Raw genomic sequence first — 24,392 nt, 5'->3', positions numbered from 1 at the left:
TAAGTGCTTTGCTGGGTTGGGGCCAAGGCACTCAGCACCTTGAAGAGTCAAGCTCCTTTAAAACATCAGAGTACTAAAATTGCATTTCCCTTAAAAAACACACTTCCTTAGTTCTTTGCAATTGCATTTTATTGATGAATAAAAAGATTCTTCCCACATCTCCACAAAGTGTAAGTTACAAATGGAAACTGACTTGAATTAGGTTTCCTACCTTTGCTAATCACGAAATAAGTTTAGTTCTTTTAAACCTTTTAACTTCAATGTAAAACCTTTTAAATCTAACATATATTTACAAAGATGGTGTATGTTGCCTAGTTATAATAGTTGTCTTATTTACAAATACATGTTAAATCTAACATTTCATATCATGCCTCTGCAACAGTAACAGGACATGATCGGTTAGTTTTCAGTCATTGCCAGTCAATTCCACCTTGCATTTTTACAGACAGAATCAAAATGGAACTGAGTGCAAGATCATGTGAGCCTCTGTGTGGAGAATTCAGTGAAGTCAATAGGTGTCCTGTAGCGTGAAGCACACGTGGGACTGGGCGCTTAACATGAATGATAAAAGCTAGAAAGCTGAGATTTTTAAAATTTAACCAAGGAAAGTATTTCAACGGTGACACCATTTAACCACATTGCTAATTGGCTTCCTCTATTTATATAGCTTTTTGACCTTCAAGTATATTATTTCCATTGTTTTCTTTTGATAACATCCAAGAATATAAAGTGATTTTTCTATAGTCTAGTGATTAGTAATGAAACAAGTATAAACAAACTTAACTCCTAGGTTATCATACTCCACCCACATGAATTTCCTTGCATTGAGTATGGTTTAACACCTAAACACCACCACTTGTGAGATGAACCCTCAGGTTCCTGAGAACACTGGCAATTTCAAATCACATTCTAACATGGTCTCAGGCTACATTATGTTTAAAAAATAAAAACAAATTTCTAACTGCCACCTCATGGCATATGCTTGCTTGTCTGAGGTTACAAAGCGATCATAATTTAAAAATGTAATTAGCAAGTCTCTTCTTCACTCAGGCAAAATTGGGATAAAATAGTGTAACAGAGAGCTTAAACGTTATGGCTGATTTAGTGATTCTCACATTTTTCTCCGCTTCTTTTTAAATGGTGAAACATCAAATTCTATGTTTCTTCATCCATGTATACATACAATTGATATCAGCAAGGCGTATGTTTCTCATTTTGATTTAATCCACTCAGTGGGGATTAATTTTTAACCCACAGACTGATTTAAAACGATTATCACAGGATCTTAACTACATTCCTTTAATTTAAGAAGAAATGCATTGCATTTCCACTGTATACAGCTGTGATTTAGAAAAGCAGTTTAGAACATGCTTAACTTTAAAGCATATGCTTTAAATCCCATTGACTTCAATGGTAATTAAGCTTATGTTTAAAGTTAAACATGTGCATAAATACTTCGCTGAATTGGACCCTGAAAGAGGAAGGCTACCCAAGCCCACCATGTTCTTTATTTTTAAAAATTATATAGCAATAAACTAATAAATAACATCTTGAAGATAAAAAGAAAAGGAGTACTTCTAACACCTTAGAGACTAACAAATTTGAGCATAAGCTTTCGTGAGCTACAGCTCACGAAAGCTTACGCTCAAATAAATTTGTTAATCTCTAAGGTGCCACAAGTACTCCTTTTCTTTTTGCGAATACAGACTAACACGGCTGCTACTCTGAATCTTGAAGATACTGATTTGGGGCTTTAGAACAAAGAGCTACACATTGTTTTTCCAAATAGTCATGAACTGATGAGATATGTTAGGCTATAATTCTTAGAAGTTATTTCCCATTATTCAGGTGTCTTTCTGAGGAATAATTTGTCCTTTATAACATGAGTGTACCAATTGGACTTTAAATGATTTTATTGAATGAAAGGTTATTTCAGCCCATGTGCCTAAAATTAAAGATAAACTTGCTTGTTCTTTTGATTTGGCTGACCTTTAATAAAAGAGCACTTTGTAGCAGAGGAAAGGTACTTCTGTCTGCGGCTGTTAGGAGAGTAATAAAAATACCGTGGAATGGAAAGACACCAGATGGAAGGAATGTCAACATACTGGAACTAATTTAGGAGATTGCTCTGATAGAGAGCAAAGGCATGAGGAGAATTCAAATGGTTCCAGTGGAAGGGAGATTGGCTGCCCCTCTTAAACCAACAAACTAAAAATCTTACCCCAAGGTTACATATAAAACAAAAGGAATCAGCCCATGAGGAGGTAGTCCATTTAAAACAAACAAACAAACAAACTCCTGCTGAGCCTGAATTAGCATTCGGTAAACACAGGAACAAAGGGATCAAGGTTTTTTTTTAAATTAGTCAAACAAGTCCAAGGAAAACTATCCTAATAAAAAAATGTCCACAACGTCACTGAGTCCTTTTGACCAGTCTTTGCAAAGGCATATTCTTATGTTTCACATATCTAGGGCTAAATTCTACACTCAGGTAGAATTTTGTGTAACTCCCATTTCTTTAAATGAATAGTGAATTGTGTTCATCCAATAGAATTTGGCCCATAGGGTTTCTGTAGAAATGTAACTCTTGTGTTCCTAGAGGGGAATATTGATCACTTTGGGTGTAATAGACTCCCAGTGCTCTGAGCAGAGAGAGGTCTCTGCACTGCCAGTCCTATCTGGGAGTTGTAAAGCTCTGAATAGAAGCTGAGGTCATCATTTCAAGCCCTAAGTAGAGAGATTACGTCCAGGAATTATTGCTATAGTAGTACAGAGTGTGATGGAGAACGATTGTTGTTGTTACAAAATGTATTTCAGCTCAAATATATCTTTGGTATTGAGAAGTTAAGTATATGTCCAGTTTTACGTTTGTATTCTTCAGTGAGCTCCCAAGCCAAGGGATTTGGTTTCAATTATCTGCCCAGAAACATGGAGCTTTCTTTTTAGCAAACAAACCTTTCCCTTAGAATTAACAGGAAAATTAAAGAAGAGAGAACGAGAAGCTGCAACACATATTTGAATATTTGAACTTAAGCACTTTTTGCTCGTTGTGCACAATTCCGCTCTTACTTTTAGGAAAGGCTCTTTGGAGTGGGAAGACTGAAACAAATGTATAGCTCAGTGAAAAATAATTCTTCTCACCTCCTGATACATTACTGCAGCGCTCCCTCCACCTCCCGATACATAGCTTGTCCCTCCTGGCGTGTTACTCCAGTGCTCCTGCCCCCTCCTGATACATTACTGTAGAACTTCCCCCCCGCCCTCCTTATATGTTACTGCAGTGCTCCCTCCACCTACCGATACGTTACTGTGGCCCTTTCCCCTACCTACTGTGGCGCTCTCTCCACCATTTCCTGAGGCCTTGCTACATCTCTCCCAACATAGAATATCAGGGTTGGAAGGGACCTCAGGAGGTCATCTAGTCCAACCCCCTGCTCAAAGCAGGACCAATCCCCAATTTTTGCCCCAGTTCCCTAAATGGCCCCCTCAAGGATTGAACTCACAACCCTGGGTTTAGCAGGCCAATGCTCAAACCACTGAACTATCCCTCCCCCCCAACATCACCCAGCCTACAAGGTGTTGGAACTAAATAAATGCAAAGTCAGTGACTCAAAAATAAAAATGACAAACAGGTTCTAACAAGTATTTCTTCCTTCTGTCCTATAACAACGGGGCCCCTCGCTTCTCTCTACACAAATCATGTCTCTTGGTTTCTTATTGACAACTTATCTCCCCAGTCCACCTGTTGATATTGACAATTCTCCGTTTTTTGCTCTTGATTAACTTGCACTGCTTGCATTGTTTCCTTCAAAGAACTTATGCGTAGCTGTCCCACTGCTGTTATGAATAAATAACCTTTCATGCTCCGTGACCCTCATCAGCAGTTGAGGAGCAGTCCAGGGCAGCCTTTCATGAACGGGCCTCCTCCTCAATAGCAATCCATGGAGCATTCCTGGAGCAATCTGTCCTAGCTAAACCCGCTTCCCTGAAATTGCCAGCTGCAGCACAAGTGCAGAAGCACTTCAGAAGTGGAGTGAGCTTCAGAATGGCAGAGGATGGCAGATAATAAATCAAACACAGTGAAAACACATTGTGCACCAAACATTCACAGGAGCTATGCAGAGGCAATCAGTCCATCAGCTTGCAAGTCACAGCCCAGGTGTTAACAGGGTAGCATATTTATTACCTCATTATTATTTGCAGTAAATAAATCCTGCATTTAGTTAATGCCCTCCTCCCTTCCCCCAACTCACAATCACATTATTTTCTTGGGGCATATATTTCTAAAACTACATTTGGTGCATGTGCGTGCACACACCCACACACCCAATGTTGTATCATGTATGAAGATACATGTAAATATCTAGATAGATATTCCCATACAAACACTACTTTCAGAGAATGTTTAATGTTGGACTCTTTATCTCTGAGTTCAGATTGCATATCGCACTCATGTGAACCCTAGAAAGTAAGGAAATAAGTAACAAAGCCATGCATTTCCGTTCCACTGATTACTTCCCCTTCTCAATCTAGCTATGTCCTTTCTCCCACCATCTCCACCCTCATCCAGAGCTACCATTGTACACTCCTGTTTATTGGGTATGTGCTCAGGTGTTTTGGTGATTAATGTAGGGTAGGTGTGGCTTTCATTACACTGTATAGGACTGTGTATTGGTGTATGTAAGCAATAAAGTACAGTGGCAGACTGCAAATGGAGCATGGGGCCAAGAAGGTGCTATGCTTCTCTGTAACGTTCAGGAGAACTTATGCAAATGGGTGATATGTGTTGGTGATTGTTCTAAACTGGTAATAATTTTTTATGTAGAAATTAGAGCATTGAAATCTGAATGCAGGGGGAGAATAAGGATGTGAGGGCCAAGGTGTGAGTAAAGATGTGGAGGCCAAGGATGCATGGGGGGGGGGGGGCAAGGATGCATGCAGGGATGTCCCAGGTGGGATGGAAAGGTCTGTATGCCAAGGAATCTGTGCTTGAAAGGTTTCCTCTGTGTTGCAGTGGAGAGTCCTTGATGTACTGATGCCACGGTGCAGAGAGGTACTGCTGCCTATTCTGTGCTTATTCCGTTTTGGTTTTGTTGAGAGAGCTTCTACAGTGTCAATGTAAGTCAAAGGGTTATGTCCCTATGAAAAGTCTCCTTCATGGAGATAAATGATATGCATCAACACATCCTTCAGAAGACAGTGCAGTGAATCCAGGATGCTAGGTATTGAAATGCTCATATATAGATTGAATCCAATATGTTTTTCCTCCCAAGGCAGAAATTCATAGTAGAGATTTAGTATTTCCCAAATTTAGCTTTTAAAATATAAGCTCTGCTTGCTAGAGAAGAATAAAAAGCATTTAAAATGTTATATAAATAATAATGTGCCTTTCTCAAACCAAAGACCGTCTATATGTGCTTCTGTGTAATTACAGGGAAATATTCTTGGACCAAGACTCAAACTGGATGTCAAATTTTAGTTGAGAGGGAAATTTGGTCATGGAATTAGAAATATCTGAAACCTGAATGTAAAGGAAAATTTGACAAAACTTAAATGGTCAAGTTGCTAAGGCACAACTTCAATAAATCCATGTATCAAAAGATCAGCCATGAGACACCAGGAAGTTACCATGTTTAGTGGCATCAAACCGCATTTGTGACATCCTGAGTCACAGTGGAGGGTGTCCCAAGGCAAAAGGAGTCTTTCCACTTATGCCCCTGTGCCATGGTTAACATTCTCCTGGGCTCAGTGTTCTGCCTGCTAATTCCCTTGGAGTGCATGCCCCTCAGACACATGCTAGCTGGCTGCTCACAAAGGGGTGCCCACAATGCTTCCTGGAGGCAGTACAGCTACAAACCACCCCCTACTCAGAGCTGCTAGCCCTCAAGCAGCATGTATGCACAACAATCTGTTCGATTCAATATTATTAGTCAGAAAAAAGTTGCAAACCCATTGGGATTAATCAAGCCTCATTGTATGCTTGCACATTCATGGGCAGAATTCACTCTTGTTTTGAGTGAAACTCCATGGAGATCAGTGGATCTTGGCCCACTTATATCAGTGGTGAATTTGGCCAGTCTAATTGTACATGTAGTACACAGTAAAGCCTGGTACATTGTTCAATAGCCGTTTGTGAACTGACTTCTGATTCAAAATGTTGAATTCATGTATTTTTAGTGTATTATCTAAGCGTAAAGGATGATTCTTTTCTCCCTTCCTGGGCTGAATAGTGATTAGTTAGCAACTGTCTCTGTGCTTAGAGATATGGGTGCACTCATTAATGCTGTATCAATAACACGTCAGAATGCTTTTGTATAGAACACATATTATGTTGGGTCCTTTCCAGAGACTATCAGTCTGTCATTCTTGGAGAGGATATTGTAGTATAATCCATCCAGAGACAGCTCTTCTAGTTTCCGAAGGTTATTGTTAATGAGGATGCATGTAGGATGTAATCACTGGCAGGAGTCTATGCTTCAGGGTACTGTAAGGCCAGCAGACAAGTCAGTGGCCAATTTTATCTGGCAGTTCCCTTTCCCTTTTATCAGAGCCATTTGGCTGAAGTCTAGGGGGATTTAGAAAGAACTGCAGAGAGGTTTTGGCTTGTAGAATTTAATGACAAGGTGTGAGGGGACAAGAGACAAAGCCCAAGAATAAAAACTATCTGTGTGTTGGGAGCTGCAGCTTCACACTGAGCTGCAAAAGCTGAAGTCTCTTCCTTAAAATACTAATGGCCATGTTGGAAGACAACATTTGAGTTGTACGGGTCCAGAATAGCATTGGTTTGGAAGACCCCCTGTAACCTCGTTACTTTGGAGGAAGTTTCACTGCCAGCGTGGTCTTGCCCCATAGTATGATATAAAAGGAAATTCAATACCTTCTAAAGTGAACTGTGGTTATCTAGGCCAGATACAGTGTTTCCTGCGTGTACAGTAGATTGTCAGAGTCAGAGGAAATTTTATGTATCAGCCAAAGCAGTGTGGCAATTTGAAACTAGTCACGGCCTGTTTTGTTAGTTTAAATGTTTAGTTTTCATGAACTCTCAGTGGAGTCAGTGGCAGTCGATGGCACACAGCACAGGACCTTACAGGATTGAGCTCTGAAGGAGCAGTCATGTCACATACTACAGTGAACATACAGGTGTGATAGTATACACTGTGGGCCAGACTGCAGTTGGCCCTGCACAGGTGCACAAGAGACAAAGGTGGCACAAACCCGACTTGCAGGATGGTGAGCACAGGCATTGCTTGAGGCTAGTGCCGGTGGCATTCACACAGAGGAGGCAGGGAAGAATGGGTGAAAGCAGAACCGTAGCCATGTGCCTGTTCCGTACCAGCCAAAGGAGCTGGATGGGCCTAGAGAGAAGTGCACACAGGATGGCAGAGCTTTCAAAGGGTGGCAGAGCTCCTATTTTCACCTTCCCCAAGGCCCCAGGAGATGTCCTAGCTGAGTCAGCCAGAATCCCTTCCAGGGCTGTGTGGCAGCTCCTAACTCACACCCAGTACAGAGCTGATCACTAAAGGCACAATCTAGTCCTTTGTAAACTTTTATGTCCATGAAGATAAGCTTTCTGGAGTTCTTATCAGTGGCCATGCATTTGCCTTTACAGAATGTTGAGTTTCAAGGCAGTCACAAATATTTGATAGCCAACCTCCCCCCCACACACACACATACGCATGCTGTATGTGTGAGAGCTGTAGGTGCTGAGCAGCCAGCCCTCCCACTGAAGTTCAGAATAGTGCACACATGCAATTAAGTAATAATTAACAAAACCTAGAATTGTGATAGTAAAGTCAGTCACAGGCATAGCCTCTTCCTGGGAGAAGGACAGGCAACAGTAAGGAAATGAACCCCTCCTGCAGACATCCCAGACTCCCCCTGTATGCTAAATATGTAATACAATTGTTAAACAAAAATATTTCTACATTATACATAAACCCTTAAGGCCAGAGCTTCAGCTGATGGAAACTGGCATTGGTCCATTGATTTCACCAATTTAAACAAGTGGAGGAGGGCATGTTTCTTTGTGACTGTGAGCTCTTTAGGACAAGAGCCAGGTCTTTGTCTGTCTGTGTTTGTACAGCACCTAGTGCAATGCGGCCCTGGCTCACTACTGTAATGTATCTAATAAAAGTTAACAGTATAACTTCAAAACCCCTTTGAAGTGGCCTTTAAATGTGTGCTAGCGTGGCTGTTTTCAATTCTAATGAAAAACATCAAACATATGAAATATTTATGGTAAATAGAGGCAGTAAAATAATTTTTCATGAATTTGACACATTTAAGACCTAACTGGTTATTTATGTATTGTTTGATTTATAAAATCACATATCCAATAGTCTCTAAGCATATTATGAGTCATGGTTACAAAAGACTTCTTTCAGACCAGGAAAGCAACAGATTGATAGTGTGACTGAGGGGTCTGGACTGTATTACTACTGGAAATAAATAGAAACCTGTTTGCAGAACTCTTTTTGGTTAAAGATATGACTCCTAGAACTCTTTGGGCCTGATTCTTCACTGCCAAACTGGAATGGCTTTACACTCACTCATTTTGCATTGCTGTAATTGATGACACATGGTGCAGGGAAACAGAATCAGGCCCTTTTATCTTTATGTGCTATTCAATGGCACTGTTAGTACACAATAGTAATAGTAGGGAAAAAGCTTGCTTTAACTGAACAAAATGATACCTAGTAGCAGTAATGATTTATAAGATGAACAAGTGTAGAACATTAAGTGCCTTTGCCTTTATCACAGGTCCTTTAATTATGCCTGCAGCAAACAGCTCAGACCTAATCTTTCTTGTTGTTTAACTAATACTTAATATATGTGTCTTAAGTGATCTGTATTTTTGAATAATCATAGTAATGATGAGTGATTTACACTGTATCTCTACAAGCAGTAACTAATCTTTATGACACCCCTCTGAGGTGGGTATTGTTTCTGTCTTTAGTGGAGTTATTCTGGGATTTACATCAGTGCCAGTGAGTTGAGAATTATTTGTCCCTAAGCAAATGCTCAGGGCCACAGTGAGACTTATGGTCAGAGCTGGGACTCTAATGCCAGGAATTCCTGACTCCTAGCCCTGTGAACCAGCCTCTCTCCCTAGGCAGCTCCTGGAGTTACATGATTTGTTTGGGTAAGCATTTGAAAAGATAATTTAGGCAAGGGTTGAATCTGGTGCAGTGTTGGCTCACGGAAGATGTCCGGGCATGAAGGTAGTTCTGTGGGCTCATCACTTGCATTTCAGTTCTGCCTTGTTTCTCTAGCATGCCACATAATTTGGGTTCTTCAAAAGATGTGCAATACCAATCTTGCAAATGGGTTAAGTGTGTTTCACATGGATACAGAATGTCATTGTCAAACCTGGGATTAGAAGTCAGGAGTTGCTGGCTCTAATACTTTGCTCAGACTGATAGAGCCTAGTGGTCTTGTTCATACCCCATATTACAGTGTCAGGATCCTCCTCCCATCTAGCTGTAGAGACAGTGAGGGTAGTTACAACCCTCCTTCCCTTGACCTGTTCATGATCCCCTCAGGATTGTGACCTCCAAGTTGAGAACCAATGCACTTGACTAGTCCATACCTTTGCCAAGCATGTTGGTGGCAGTATATTGGAAACCTCTCCATGCTCCAGTGACGGTGCATCAGATACCCCAGATCATTTGTATTCTCTTCCCCCTTTTAAGTGTCAATTTTAAATCTATCAAATGAACAGTTTATTGTCTTTTTTATTGCCTCTGCAGTGTTTGAAAATAAAGATAAGATTGTGATAATCATGGAGTATGCAAGCAAAGGGGAGTTGTATGATTACATCAGCGAGAGGCGGAGGCTGAGTGAGAGGGAGACAAGACACTTCTTCCGGCAGATTGTCTCTGCTGTACATTACTGTCACAAGGTGAGCACAGCATTTGGTGTTAACGTAACTATTTGAGGCTTTAACAGTGACTCTCATGCTTAAAAGGACCAGTGAGGTAAAAATGTTCAGCTGCTGAAGTGGGAGAGTCCAGCAGCAGGTATTTTATGTGTACAGCAAAAGATATCACAAGTGTAAATATTTCACTAGTTCACCACACATGTTTAGAGACTAAAGGCCATATCCGCACCTAGGTCCATTTCCACCAGCTAACTCCCTTACACCAAGCCTAACTCCCATTGGCGCTTTTGAAGATTTTCTCCTTAGGTAACAGAATACTCCACTAGCTTTCTGTAGAAGAAAGACCACTTAGTGACACAGCTCATAGAAAAGGATGGATAGTTTTCCTGTAAATTGAATTCAGAACAATTTTTGACAGAAGAATAAGGTACAATATATACAATTAAAAAAACAAACAAACGCAGAGCAGAGGTGTAAATGTGCAACTTCAGAACAAGGAAACTCTTTTGAGAGGGGAAGAAAGTGAGAATACCTGTCATGGAGTCATTTAAGTTACCCAAAAGTAACTGCTCCAGATATAACAGGAGCATCAGAAGGATTCCCTTTGTTCTTGCCTTTATCCTTCATGGCATGCCTCTGAAGGACAATTTAAGCCATGAAAACAAGCATCAGGCTGATTAACTTCATGGGCCCTTCATCTTCCCTTACAGGCCCTGGTTGTCCACATACCCTGTGACTGATACAGTCATAAGGATGTTATGTTCATGACATTTCAGCGGGTGTTGCTTTTATCTCAGCAGTGCCCATCTCCTCTCCGGAACCTACTGAGGCAGGGAAGCATTATCACCCCCATTTTTACAGATGGGGAACTGAGGCACAGAGAGGTTAAGTGACTTGCCCAAGGTCACACAGGAGATGCGTAGCAGAACAAGGAATTGAACTTGGGTCTCCTAGGCCAGTGCCCCAACCATGGGACCATCCTTCCTCCTGTGGGCCTTGGAGGTGTAGAGCCAAAATATGCACCATACTAAAGCCAACAAGCAGTTAGTGTAGCCTTTTTGTTAGAATTTTAAAACATTTTAATCTCCCTTTGAATTCTGCTAAGTAAGGGAGGTTTGCAAAATCCACATTATACAGCACAGAAAATACATTGAAGCCTTTTGTGCATGGTTAGTTTTTAGAACTTTAGGAATAAGATGCTGTGACTTAAATCCTTTTTGTTAATTTCCATCCCTAACATTTGCAGGCAGTAGCAGTCTTTGAGGATTCGCAAAAAGAAAAGGAGGCACCTTAAAGACTTGTGGCACCTTAAAGACTAACAAATGTATTTGAGCGTAAGCTTTCGTGAGCTACAGCTCACTTCATCGGATGCATTCAGAGGGTTATAACTCCCCTTGCCCAAATGGCTGCACACTGGAGGAATTAGAGCTTTTCTAAGGACTAATGTCATTGACAGATTCTTTTTTCTGGTGCCTGGGAAGAATATATTTCTTTCACACAGTGGGGGTAGGATAGGAGTTGGAATTAAGTTCCGAAAAGAATCCCCCTGCTGTTTTACAGGCTTTGTGGGAGGACAGATTCCAGTCATTCTTCTCTTAACCACACAGCAAGTGACTAATACATCTCCTGTCACTAGTCACTGGGCCGTGAGTGTTATGACAGCAAACTCAGCCCTGAATTGTAGATACAAAGACCACCCTGATGATTCAGTTCTTTAACCTGTCCAATATTCTCTCCCCCCAACCCTTTTTTTTTTTTTTTTTGTTCTTCATTTCAGAACGGTGTTGTCCATAGGGATTTAAAACTGGAAAACATCCTTCTTGATGACAATTTTAACATTAAGGTAAGGTTCTTTCTGTCCTCTTCTCTGAATGGATTTGCAAGTTCCATAGCAATTTTTATCCAAGGTGTGATAGAGTCCAGTATTATAGCAACAGCAACTGGCAAGTAACTGAGCAGATGGGAGGTTGAGGAGAGAGAGTACTGTGTATGGTTAGCCTGAAGTGCTAAATGGAGTTTTGGATAATTTTGCGGAGAAACCCTTCTTGCCACTCAAGGGGCTCAGTTCCCAAAGCAATATTAATTTGCCAGTGGAAGACGGCAGAGTGTTTAAAGCAGTACAGTTTACATTACAAATGGTATTATTGCTGGCTGCTGCTAAGGCTCGAAAAAACTTTCTTAGCCTAGAGGGTTCAAGTACCTCCTACAGAACACTCCGAATGTCCTTTTGATCACGTCTGGAAAATAAGCAAATAAGAGTTTCAAAATAAACCTAGTAAAGCACATGTGCTTCATTAGGAAATGGTCTTAGAACTCCAGACACAAATGTAGCTTTTTGACTGGCGACCAGTGATGTCATATCCATGTCAATAATCCCCAGTGAAAGCATGGGAATGACCTTCTTTCCTTTCTTCTTCTTTTTAATAATAGCCATAAGACAAGATAAGTAATGCAGTTCTGAGAGATTAGCGAAGTTCCCAGATGGTGAACCTGTTTCACCTTCAGCTTGGTGTCAGTTCACATGCATGAGGCATACAGTCACCGTCCTCTCCTGATGCAGCATAGATTGGTTAGGTGTATAGATCTATGGACAAACAGAGAGGCAGATGATAGATACTGCCCACTGGCTGTTGTGCCTTATGGCTTAATTAACAAAATGAAGCAATCAGGAAGCCATCTACACAGCCTACTATCCCAACAGCTCAAGTTTTGTCTTCGTCAGTTCTCTGTCCTGTCTCTCTACTGATTGTCACTGTGCTCCCTGCTCTGCCTTTTGTGCATCATACTGAAGAGACCCTATTCAGTTTAAATGTATGCACAATGGAAATGGAAATAGACAATAACATATGGTAGTTACCATCTGTGTAAAACTGATGACAGAAGCTACCTTGGATCAACGGGTGGATTAAAGACACATAAATATGCAGTTTCTAAAAATAGTATTTTACAGAGGGCACGTCCTATGCAACACTTGAACGTTTGTTGTTAACATCAGGGTTGTCGTGCTCGAGTCAGTCTGTCCCATTATGCACCAATAGTGTCCCCAATGCTGGCAGCCCCACCACCCCTTTTAATAGTACTGAAAACAAAAAATAGCCTTTCTAGGACATTGCATGTGGTCCAGGCTTCTGCATGCAGGATGGCCTCTCTTTCAGCATTACGTACCAAACTATCTTCCCAGCTCATCACTGATTTTTTGAGAGAGAAGAAGAATTTGGGGAATTTGTTAAATGGGGTGGGCTGGGTTCATCCCATACAAAACAGTCATTTTCTCAAGTCTGTAGGAAATTGCATCAAGACAAAAGGCCTGATTCTCTCTTTATGTCTGTTTTATACCACTTCAACTCTTCTGATTTCAAGAGACTTAATCCTGATTTACACCCCAGTGAGAGGTGAATAATACCCAAACTCAGTGTGATCAAAGCACTTCAAAATCACAGATTTTTTTCCTCAGATACTACAGTGGTTGATGCTATTTTTGGAAGCTGGATAGATGCTAGTCAGAAAGTAAATAGGGGCCTGATCCTGCAAGTCCTCACTGACATGAATCATCCTGTTGACTTTGATGGGTATGAGTCAGGGCTGCTCTTGTGAGCAAGAGTTTGCAGGGTGGGGGTGAAATCCTAGCCCCACTAGTGTCAGTGGAAAAACTTGTGGCCAGGATTTCACGCTGGGGCTCCAGACATGTCAAATACCGCAGTGGTGCTTTAACATAAATCTTGTGTTCATAGAATACCTGAAGAAATGTTAGTAGCTGATGAATCTTTTAATAATTTCCTACAGCTCCCAGTAAAGAACAACTTGGGGTATTCATAGCCTGTTTTCTCAAGGACCCCCTTTGTTGGATTAGATTCTGTTTAGCCTACCATCTGTGTGCCTTTTGCATATTTTCAGTTCTTCCTCACTCATTCCTTTGCTAAAAGTAATGCACATCTCTATATGTGCAAATATGCATGGGCATGATTATACACACAGGTGGCTATAAGCTGTCTTGCTTTCTCATGGTGCCTATATTTAAACAAAGAAGCTCTTGAGGTTTAAGGATTGGGATTTGGAAACGGTTTATATTTCACAATCCCACTATCAATGGTGTTTGAATTTGGATTCCTCTGAGGGAGGGTTTTTTGTACCTTACCTACCACATTGAAAACTACTTCCAGTACTTGATGTAAAACAGACAGTTGCTATTTGCTTTGATACTTTGGGGTTAGAATTTGTTATTGTGGTTTCTATGTTAGTGACACAGGGTTTTATTTCCCCTTTTTTTTCTGTTTCATAAACAATGTTTGTTGGCAAGGAAACACATCTGGAGCTGTAAATTATTTATTTTCAGTTGAGTCACTCTAACAGGCCCTGATTCTGAAAATATTTATACATGATTTATGCAGAAAGAGAGAAATGTGCAGTTTGGGGCTTTAGGAAGGGGCAGCTGGTTTTGGATGCTCAGTGGAAACACGTCTACTAAAATGGGATGAGACTTACTGTTTTCTGTCTTTCTAAGACGCCCATCCTCATGAACTAATATTTATATTTTTTATTTCATCAGTAGATCCCAAAGCACTTCACAAATTTTACTAATTGGTTGTAAGAAATGTATATAAAAAGGAACCACTTTGTTCACGGGGTTGCAAAGTATAAACTTTTCAAATAACTAGTGACACATATAGTGCAGATTACACAATCGTCCTATTCATCCATTATGTTAACAGCTTACATCTAATAAAATGTCATTATAAGAAACCAGAACAATGTACAGTAGCACCCTACAGTGCTTTTAGGACAGGAAGTGAAGAACATTTTATCTATTAGAAATTACTCTCTGAGCTCAAGGAGTCACTTAGCTATTTTATTCTATCCTTTCCATTTGATACGCTGCCAACTTTGGAGCCATCCTTAAATTTGATCTGATTAAATTTAAGTCATGAGGCAGATGAACAGTGTGCATAGAGGTAATTGGGTTTTTGAGTTTAATTAGCTAGTAAAGTCTCTGGAAACTTAAGAGTCGTGGACTGAAGTACAACAAACAGGAAGCATCAATGTTTGAAGATTGACAAATCACTGGAGTGCAGACTGTTGGGAAGATCCCCACTGTTCCACAGACCAGAGTGTGTAGGGGCCTCTGGTCTAAATTATGTGGTTAGATTACCAAAGGACTTTCTGAGGTGGTGGTGTTCCCTGAAAACCATTTCTTGAACACTCCCTGAAATGGGGGGAGCTGATACATATTAAATCATAAATAATGTCTTGGTTCAGTCACTCATGAGAAGGATTGTGTGCTCAGATCCTTTGGAAGTAAAGAAAAACAACCTTACTAGTTTTGTCTTAGAACTGACCAGTGCAGTCCTATAGCTTAGTACTTAATGTCCTTTGCAGTCAGTATTATGTTGCATTTTCGGAGCAAATGGCTGCATAATCAGTTTCTTGGTAAATTGTGCCTTACCACAGAATCTCATGGAGAAATCACATAACTCTGTGAAGTATGATGATGCTAAGACCTCTGAACTGAACCACAGTGTTATTTGGACCCAAAGTGTTACTATTCTGCATGTCAATAATGGTGCTGACATCGCCTAGCACAGCGGCAGTCCAGATCCATGAATGAGGCCCTTAGACACTACCACAGTACCAATAAATGATCATAACAAATATGGACAGTCTGTTATGTCAGGAAATATATATATATATATATATATATATAAACTAAGCAAGGAAACTGATAATGATGAAACCTGTCAGATTTCACCAAAGTGTTACCAGCAAATTGACCACTGAACTTCCCTGCCTCTGGAACAGAGTCACAGGTCCATGCTCAAAAAGGGTTCTCCCAGGATATTGACCATCTGCATCCTGGAGCAGAAAAATGGGGTGGAATCCCATGAGTTGATCCCACCCAGGACTTCCCAAGTCAGCACAGTCTGCTATGTTGAAATTATTTTACAATCTTTATTGCATTGTATACCGTGTGATATACATAAAGCAGTAGTCACTTTAAGTCACGTGGTAATGAAGCGTGAGTTCGTGCAACAAATATTAGCCTCTCCCTGTTCTGACTCACTTCCCAGCTGCTAGCAATACAATTTACTTTAAAATGACTTTATTACTACTTTGGGCTTCAGACCTTGGTCCAAATAACAGAGCTCCCTCCCTCTCACTGCTGCTCCTCCAGCTCTCATTAATTTGAACGTTGTGTGGAATGTTGGGACCTGAGAGCCTCTGTATGTCATATGACATCACCCACCTTGCGAGGATCTATCTTTTATTGGATCAACTTCTGTGGATGAGTCAGATAAACTTCTGAGCTACACAGAGCTCTTCTTCAGCTCTGTCTAGCTCGAAATTTGTCTCTCTCACCAACAGAAGTTGGTCCAATAAACAATTAATCCTCACCAACTTTGTCTCTCTAACATCCTGGGACCAACATGGCTGCAATAACACTGTATACATAGGTTTCAGGGTAACAGCCGTGTTAGTCTGTATTCACAAAAAGAAAAGGAGTACTTGTGGCACCTTAGAGACTAACCAATTTATTTGAGCATGAGCTTTCGTGAGCTACAGCTCACTTCATCAGATGCATACCGTGGAAACTGCAGCAGACTTTATATATACACAGAGAATATGAAACAATACCTCCTCCCACCCCACTGTCCTGCTGGTAAACAGTCCCCAGCAGGACAGTGGGGTGGGAGGAGGTATTGTTTCATATTCTCTGTTTATATATAAAGTCTGCTGCAGTTTCCACGGTATGCATCTGATGAAGTGAGCTGTAGCTCACGAAAGCTCATGCTCAAATAAATTGGTTAGTCTCTAAGGTGCCACAAGTACTCCTTTTCTTTTTACTGTATACATAGATCTTCCCAATCAGCTACCCCTTCTGCTGCTCCCCTTAGCTCTCCCACCAATGCCTTTTGTACCAATAGGGAGGGGGTCACCCTCTTTCACAATCATCCCCCATATGTGCCTGTGCAATAAATGTCTAGAAAGACAGTAGAGCTAAGGCAGCACCAAAAGACCAAAACTCCTGTTGATATGGTAAACTTAAAATGACACAGAGTGACAGCAGGAGAGAAAAATGTAAGTGTAGTAGTGACAAGAAGCTGCTAACTGCACCTTCTATTGGGCTTTAAAATGGAAACAAGTCAGAATAAGTGTTGGTAACCCATGGGGATTACATATATGCAGAACAGGCAGTTTGTTCACAGTAGATACATGTAATTCTTGAAAATTTCACCCCTAGCATGTAAATTCTTCGGTCATTCATCTGCTTCAGTGGACCAAATATATTTTAGTCTGCATTGAAATACAAAGAGCCAGATCCTCATGTGATGTCAATCAGAATAGCTCCATTGAAGTCGTTGGAGCCATGCTAATTTATACCTGCTGAAGACCTGTTCCAAGTTCTTTAAATGAATGCACACTTCATGGAATTTACAATCCATACTTATAATCAACCAATAAATTACATCTAGCTTATTGTAGTTAACAGTAAACATGTAACACACACCTCCTGAAGCTAAGGGAAGAAAAGCCTGCTGCCAGCACCTCCCAGTTTTGAAGGTTTTTTGACTTAATGTTTTAGCTCCATTTAAGTGCCAAGAACATGAAGTAATCTTGGCTTCTATTAATCTTGTTTTGGGGGGCACTACAGCTTTTACGGGAAAAGCTGATAAATATCAGTCTGTGACTATGGGAGTGGATTGTAATATAAATACCCTTTTCCTGAATGGCCAAAATGAAAACATGAATGCCCAAGTCTAGGAGTTCCTTGGTGTGAAAAGTGGTATGTGTATCCTATATATGTCAATGCACATATACACACATTTTATACATTCCATGGCCTTAAGGGAATGTATTTTCTTAAGGAAGCATACTGTGCAGTGTCTGCCCCTGTCTTAACTGTATCCTGAACTAAACCAAAGCTCAGGGACTAGCAGGAAAGTTTTAACACTGAATTGGTTCCACTCTTCTTCTGATTGACAGGACACACTTCTTAAGACTTAAAACCAACTTCCTGTAAGCCAGTCAGGGTGACATGATAAGAAAGTGGAATTTAGGACAATTAAGTGCAATTTGAGCCATGAGACTACGTCTGCAGATTGCAGTAGTACACCCCATTCAATGGTATTCCAGCCACCCAATGAAGATTTTACAAAACACACTTATTTAAGGGTTGATTTTGCTATAACAGATGGATAATACACTAGTTGGGATATTGAGTAAATTCAAATGATCGTTATATTGGAATGGGATAAAGTACTATTAATGAACAGAAATCAGCTACTCCTTCAGCACTACCTTAGGAGCTGCAAATATCTGCAGGACTCTTGCTCTCTCTCTCTCTCACACACACACACACCCCAGCAAAATATTAGAGGTGGGAGCTTGAAATGGGATAGATATGATTTTAAAGGTGACCAAGGATTTAAGCAAAAAATGGACATGACCCCCCCATTTTTTTCCTTTATGATATATCAAGAAAACCTGGACGTTCTCCCCCACCCTGCTGCTTATTTTTGGTTTTTAGTCTGGCATTCCCTAGTTTTGCTGCAGAACATTTGGGGGTGGGGAGTGTTTCGGAGAAAGGCAAAAGAGTGAGGGGTGTCAAAAATGTTTAACAAGGACATCCTTTTTCCTAAATGCTGATTAGACATTGCCATTATGTCGGTATTTGCAATAGCAAACAACAACAAAACGTTTTAAACACTGTAAAAAAAATCCTCTTTGCCTTCTGATTACAGTACTCTGCTTTTACTTTTTTGTCTTTTATGGTGTCATAATATCACTATTTTTTTGTGGTAGAAAAGGCCTGCATTTATAAGGTGGGGGAAAAAAAACTCAACAGAAAACTCCTTCCTTTTTAGTTTTTTTGGTTTTGGTCTGAAAAATACTTTTGAAGCTTCCTGTATACATCATAAAGAAGCAAAAACGGGCAAACCCAATCTATTGTTTCTCTATTATATTGTTTAAGCCATCTATTATCATGGCAAGAACCATGATACAAGTTGTCAGACTAGCCTCATGTCTTCTCTGCATGCTTTCTACCCTTCTTGCAGCACTGGCAGCCATTGTTGTGTGTGTTTATCAGCTCCACTCCACTGCTCCCCTAAACCATCTCCTGCTGGCTGATCGGGCTTTTGCATTATATGGTCCCAACCCTTTGCCCCATTTTTTGCTATACTATTTTTCTACTATTGTGGGAGGCTCAGCTTCTGTGCCTCCATTTCCCAAAGATTTGCAGAAGGAGAAGAGGAAGCAGCTTCTGCTACCCTGCTACTATGTTGGGTTAATTTTTATAATGTAATTTAAATAACAACTAAGTAAGAAAAAATGTCAAGACATTTAAACCCAGCAAAACCCCAGCAATGTAATTGCTAGCAACATAATCCTAGATGGTAATCCACCGCCTCTACAGAATCTCATACGGGTTGGCAACTACTCCCCCCGCCAGGTTCTCAAAGGAAGCCACACCCCTGACTCACATGATAGTCCCAGTGAAGCCACGATAATAAGGTGAGCAGAATTTGTCTCATGAAGGGATAGCTTGACTGTGCTCGCAGCTGCAGTGTGGCTCAGGGGACTTCTGGGGTAACTGCACAGAAAGCTACTGTGCATATCACCAATTCTAAGTTTTGTGAGCCAGCATTTTTGTGTCCATTTTTGTGTCAATAGTGTACGTTAATAAAAAAGTGGATCTCTGTGACACAGACATTTGGGTCAAAAACCAGATAAAATTGTGAGCTACGTGGCCTTGTTCTGGGGAAACAATGAAAATGTAAGGGATGTGAGTTTTTAAGCCACAGTGTCACAAATCCTCAACTTTTGTTTGATAAGAACAAGAGCAGCGACTAGACCAGGGGTTCTCAACCCTTTTCTTCCTGAGGCCCCCCCAATATGGTATAAAAACTCCATGGCTCACCTGTGCTGCCACCACTGGTTTTCTGCAGATAAAAAAGCCAGGGCTGGTGTTAGGGGGTAGCAATCAGGGCAGTTGCCTGGGGCCCCACGCCACAACGGGCCCCGCAAAGCTAAGTTACTCAGACTTCAACTTCAGCCCCAGGTGGCAGAGCTCAGGGCCCCGGGCTGCAGCTTTGTACAGCGGGGCTTCGGCTTTCTGCCCTGGGCTCCAGTGAGTCTAACGCTGGCCCTGCTTGGTGGACCCCCTGAAACCTGCTTGTGGCCCCCCAGGGGTCCTCAGAGCCCTGGTTGAGAGCTGCTGGACTAGAAGAAATAAATAAATGTCCCAACAAACTCCAGGGGCATTTTGTCTGTGCTGGGAAATGTAGGAATGCAGGATTTGGTTGATCATTCAAATCCATAATGGCATAATTGATGAAAGTCTATTGAACCTGGAAAGGTTAGACAGTGCATCACTCTCTTTCTCTCCCTACTATAATTGGCTCCAAGTGACTTCAGATGCCACTTCCTTCTGGAACCTTATCCCCGGGTTCCCAGGACACCACTGCCTCACTTCTCCTGTTGAGTTCTAAGGGCCTGACTCTCAGTTTGCCTGCACCTTGTGTAGGCTTTTAGACCAGTGCCACCACTTTATGCTCACTTTGCACTGGGGTAAATGACTACCCATGGTGCAGGGCAACCAGAGGACAGTAAGGTCCAGGTTCTTCCAGTTATCCTTGCAAAGATATGTGAGGTATCCAAGATTAAATGACTTACTGATGGCTGCCCAGGGAACCAGAGACTGAGCTGTGAATAGAAACCAAGAGTCCTGGCGCCTAATCCTGAAGATTTAACCAGTAGATCTCACTCCATCCCTATTTTTTCATAAGGTAAATGTCAGTACTACAGAACCCTTTTGTCTTTACAGATTGCAGACTTTGGTCTTTCCAACCTCTATCACAAAGACAAGTTTCTGCAGACCTTTTGTGGGAGCCCACTGTATGCTTCCCCAGAAATTGTTAATGGAAGACCCTATCGAGGCCCAGAGGTAAGGGGACACAGGGGAGAAGGAAAGTGAAATTAAAATTAATCTTATGTTGGTGGCACGTATACGATCTGTACTTGGTAATAATAAGCATGAACATTAGTTCTGTCCTGACAGTATCTCACACATAGACTATGTTGGGCCTCTCCTAGGTTGGAAGTATTCAAGCTGCCTTCCGTTACTTTCATTTGCTTTGCTTACATTTTGTCAGTTGTTAAATACCTGCATGCCGGTAACCAAGCACAGCTGGATGTTCCATTGCTTTTGTGGTGCTAATGGTCTGGAAGACTGCAGGAATCGGCTTTTCTAGCCTTTACGCTTCTTGTCTATGTATTTTTAGGTTGACAGCTGGGCCCTTGGTGTATTGCTTTACACTCTGGTTTATGGAACGATGCCCTTTGATGGCTTTGATCACAAAAATCTGATCAGGCAGATCAGCAGCGGAGAATATCGTGAGCCAACACAGCCCTCAGGTATAAAAAAAAGAGCTGGTGTAATGCGTTGAGATGACAGGAGTTCAGAACGGCTGGCTGACTTGGCCTCTACCAGCATTTTCTGGAGTGTCACTTTAGAATGACAAGTAAAAGGATCTCCCATCCCCTCTCAAAACATCATCTGCCCTCAGTTTCCATCTGGATAGAGCCCTTACCAAAAGCCCTTTTTAAATGAAAGTTTTACAGCAGATAGATTTTATTGCCTTGTGGAAGCTTTAACAGGGTCTTTTAACTAGATCTATGACAGTGGAAAGTCTGTTAGCTATTGCAAGTGAAATTGTTCAGACAAGCTGTAAATTGATACAAGGTCCTGATACAGATCAGTCTTCTAGTCTTACTACATTGTGCGATATATATCAAAAGCAGAAAGAAGAGGAATAGTCATGGGGAAGCAACCACTTGGCCCAAGAACCCATTCTGAAGTCTGAAGTCAATACCAATATGTTCACAATTATTATTACACAAGGGGATGCCACCGTGATTAGAACTCTGATAGAAAGGCACTGAAGAATTCTAGTCAAGCTACATGATCATAATGGTCCCTGGCCATGAAATCTATGAATCTATCAATAAATTTCACTAGTCATTTATTTTGCATCATTTGTTTGCCACCATTTTTCATATTCTCCCTCCTGGTTATTCCTACCTAATTTGCTTTGTGGAAATTTACCTTTAAAAATATATAACAGACTATATTATAATTGCATTTTACTTTCTCTCCCCCTCTTTAAAAAAAAACAAAGATGCAAAATTAATAATGTACATCATTTGAAATACCTGAGTGCCCTTTTGTTTTCCTCTAAGGCTTATATGCTTACATCTGGTTGATGTAAAGTTCAGTGTCTACACCAGATTTCTTCACTAATATGGAAAAATACTCATCTACTTGACAAGCCAGTGGTACATTTGTTTGGATGTATCATGTGGCTTCAGATATGAAATAGCACTTAATTTCATTTCCTGAAGTTGACTTGATGGTCAAAGTCTTCCCACATAGCACATTCACTTCACCTGTTTTGAGAAGCATCTGTTCATCTGTCTTGCCCATATTTCCATGTCTATATTTTGACTATTTTAAATGTCATTCTTTGACCATAGATGCTCGTGGTCTGATCAGGTGGATGCTGATGGTGAACCCTGAGCGACGAGCAACCATCGAAGACATAGCCAATCACTGGTGGGTTAATTGGGGCTACAAGAGCAGCGTTTGTGACTGTGATGTCTTGAAAGATTCAGAGTCCCCGCTGCTGGCTAGGTTTATTGATTGGCATCACCGTTCGACAGGTCTACAGCCAGAGACTGATACCAAAATGAAGTGCCTTTCTAAACCCAAAGGTTCTGAAGTTACGCTGGAGCGACAGAGGTCCCTGAAAAAATCAAAGAAGGAAAATGACATTGTGCAATCGATCCAGGAAGGAGGGGCTGAGAATGCATCCAAACCAACCTCCAAGAGGCCCAAGGGCATCTTGAAGAAAAGGAGCAACAGTGAGCATCGGTCTCACAGTGCAGGATTCATTGAAGGAGTGGTCAACCCAGCGTTACCCTCCACTTTTAAGATAGAGCAAGAACTGTGTAGGACTGGTGTAGTCATTAAGAGTGCCATGGAGGGAGAGATAGCAAGTAAATACGGCACTAAAGCATCTTCCCTCATGCCAAAAAAAGGAATCTTAAAGAAGACTCAGCAGAGAGAGTCTGGCTACTACTCTTCTCCAGAACGAAGTGAATCTTCTGAATTGTTGGACAATAAGGATGAGACAGAAAACAGTGATACATCCCCAGGCATCACTGAAACATCAAGAATTGGGTCTCATAGCCATTCCTATAGACGTAAGGGCATCTTAAAACACAACAGCAAGTATTCCACCAGCAGCATTGACTCTGCTTTGGTCAGTCCTGAAACACCGATGGTGGAAGCCATGGAAGAAGGGGACCTGCCTGGGGATAGATTATCTCGAAGTTACAGTCGCCCTTCTAGTGTGATTAGTGATGACAGTATTTTGTCCAGTGACTCCTTTGACTTGCTAGATTTGCGAGAGAGCAGGCCAAACAGGCAAAGGATACGGAGTTGTGTCTCTGCTGAAAACTTCCTCCAGATCCAAGATTTTGAAGGACTCCAGAACCGCCCACGCCCACAGCATTTGAAACGTTATCGAAATCGGCTGGGGGACAGCAGTTTTTCCCTTCTCACGGACATGGATGATGTGACTCAGGTCTACAAGAAAGCTCTGGAGATCTGCAACAAGCTCAACTAGCACAGTGGAGAGGGTGGGAAGGGAAGGGAATTGTCATGTGTACCTTTATGATGGAGTTAGCCTGGTTACCAATTTGCTGACAGTGGTAGGATCATCAAAATGGGGTTGAATGCGCATACTCAGCTGAAAACCTTGAGATGTGTAAAAACCCCAAAGAATTCTCTTGAGCATTATGCAAACTCTTTTAGTTTGCTTTATTAAAGTATTACCTAGTTGCCCAAAGAAAACATACATATGTGATGCAAACATACAGCGCCTAACACAGTGGGGTCCCGGTCCATGATTGGGATTTCTAAGTGCTGCGATTGTATAAATAAATAAATAATAATACCAGAATCTGGCAGACAAAGGCATAATGTAGACAAATTCAGATTGGAAATAAGGCAGGTATTTTTAATAGTAAGTGTAGTTTACTAGTAGAGCAACTTTCCCAAGGGAGGTGGTGGATTCTTCATCACTTAAATCTTTCTCAATATTGGATGTCTTTCTAAAAGATATACTCTAGTTCATCCTGAAGTTATTTGACTTGATGCAAGAATTATGGGGTGAAATATCTATGGCCTGTGTTATACTGGAGGCCAGACTAGATGTTCACAATGGTCCCTTCTGGCTTTAAAAGTCTCTGAATTTGCTTTAGGAAGGGTAGTTTTAAATAGTCACACTTAGTGTGATGTGCCTAGAAAATTTGAGGCTACAAATTCACATCTTCCATCTACCATATCATTCTCCTCACTAGCAAGGGGCACAGATTCGTATCTGACCATCAGTACTAATAGTGAAAAAATACAAGAACTGAAACCATAGCTTGAGCTAGAAAAAGTTGACCATTG

General features: G+C 41.1%; 1 protein-coding gene across 1 annotated transcript in view; it reads left to right on the top strand.

The window, feature by feature from the left end:
* NUAK1 (NUAK family kinase 1) overlaps positions 1–23,562 on the top strand; it is a 57,169-nt gene extending 33,607 nt beyond the window's left edge. Inside the window, exons 3-7 of the mRNA XM_077807547.1 lie at positions 9,750–9,901; positions 11,658–11,723; positions 20,700–20,819; positions 21,157–21,289; positions 22,409–23,562. Of these exons, the coding sequence (XP_077663673.1) occupies positions 9,750–9,901; positions 11,658–11,723; positions 20,700–20,819; positions 21,157–21,289; positions 22,409–23,562 (1,625 nt within the window). The remainder of the gene's footprint in view (positions 1–9,749; positions 9,902–11,657; positions 11,724–20,699; positions 20,820–21,156; positions 21,290–22,408) is intronic.
* Positions 23,563–24,392: the final 830 nt, after the last annotated feature.

The sequence above is a fragment of the Eretmochelys imbricata genome, chromosome 1, assembly GCF_965152235.1.
Source record: "Eretmochelys imbricata isolate rEreImb1 chromosome 1, rEreImb1.hap1, whole genome shotgun sequence".
NCBI classification, from domain to species: domain Eukaryota; kingdom Metazoa; phylum Chordata; order Testudines; family Cheloniidae; genus Eretmochelys; species Eretmochelys imbricata.
The sequence above is the reverse complement of the archived record's forward strand: the minus strand, read 5'-3'. Positions and strand labels throughout refer to the sequence as shown.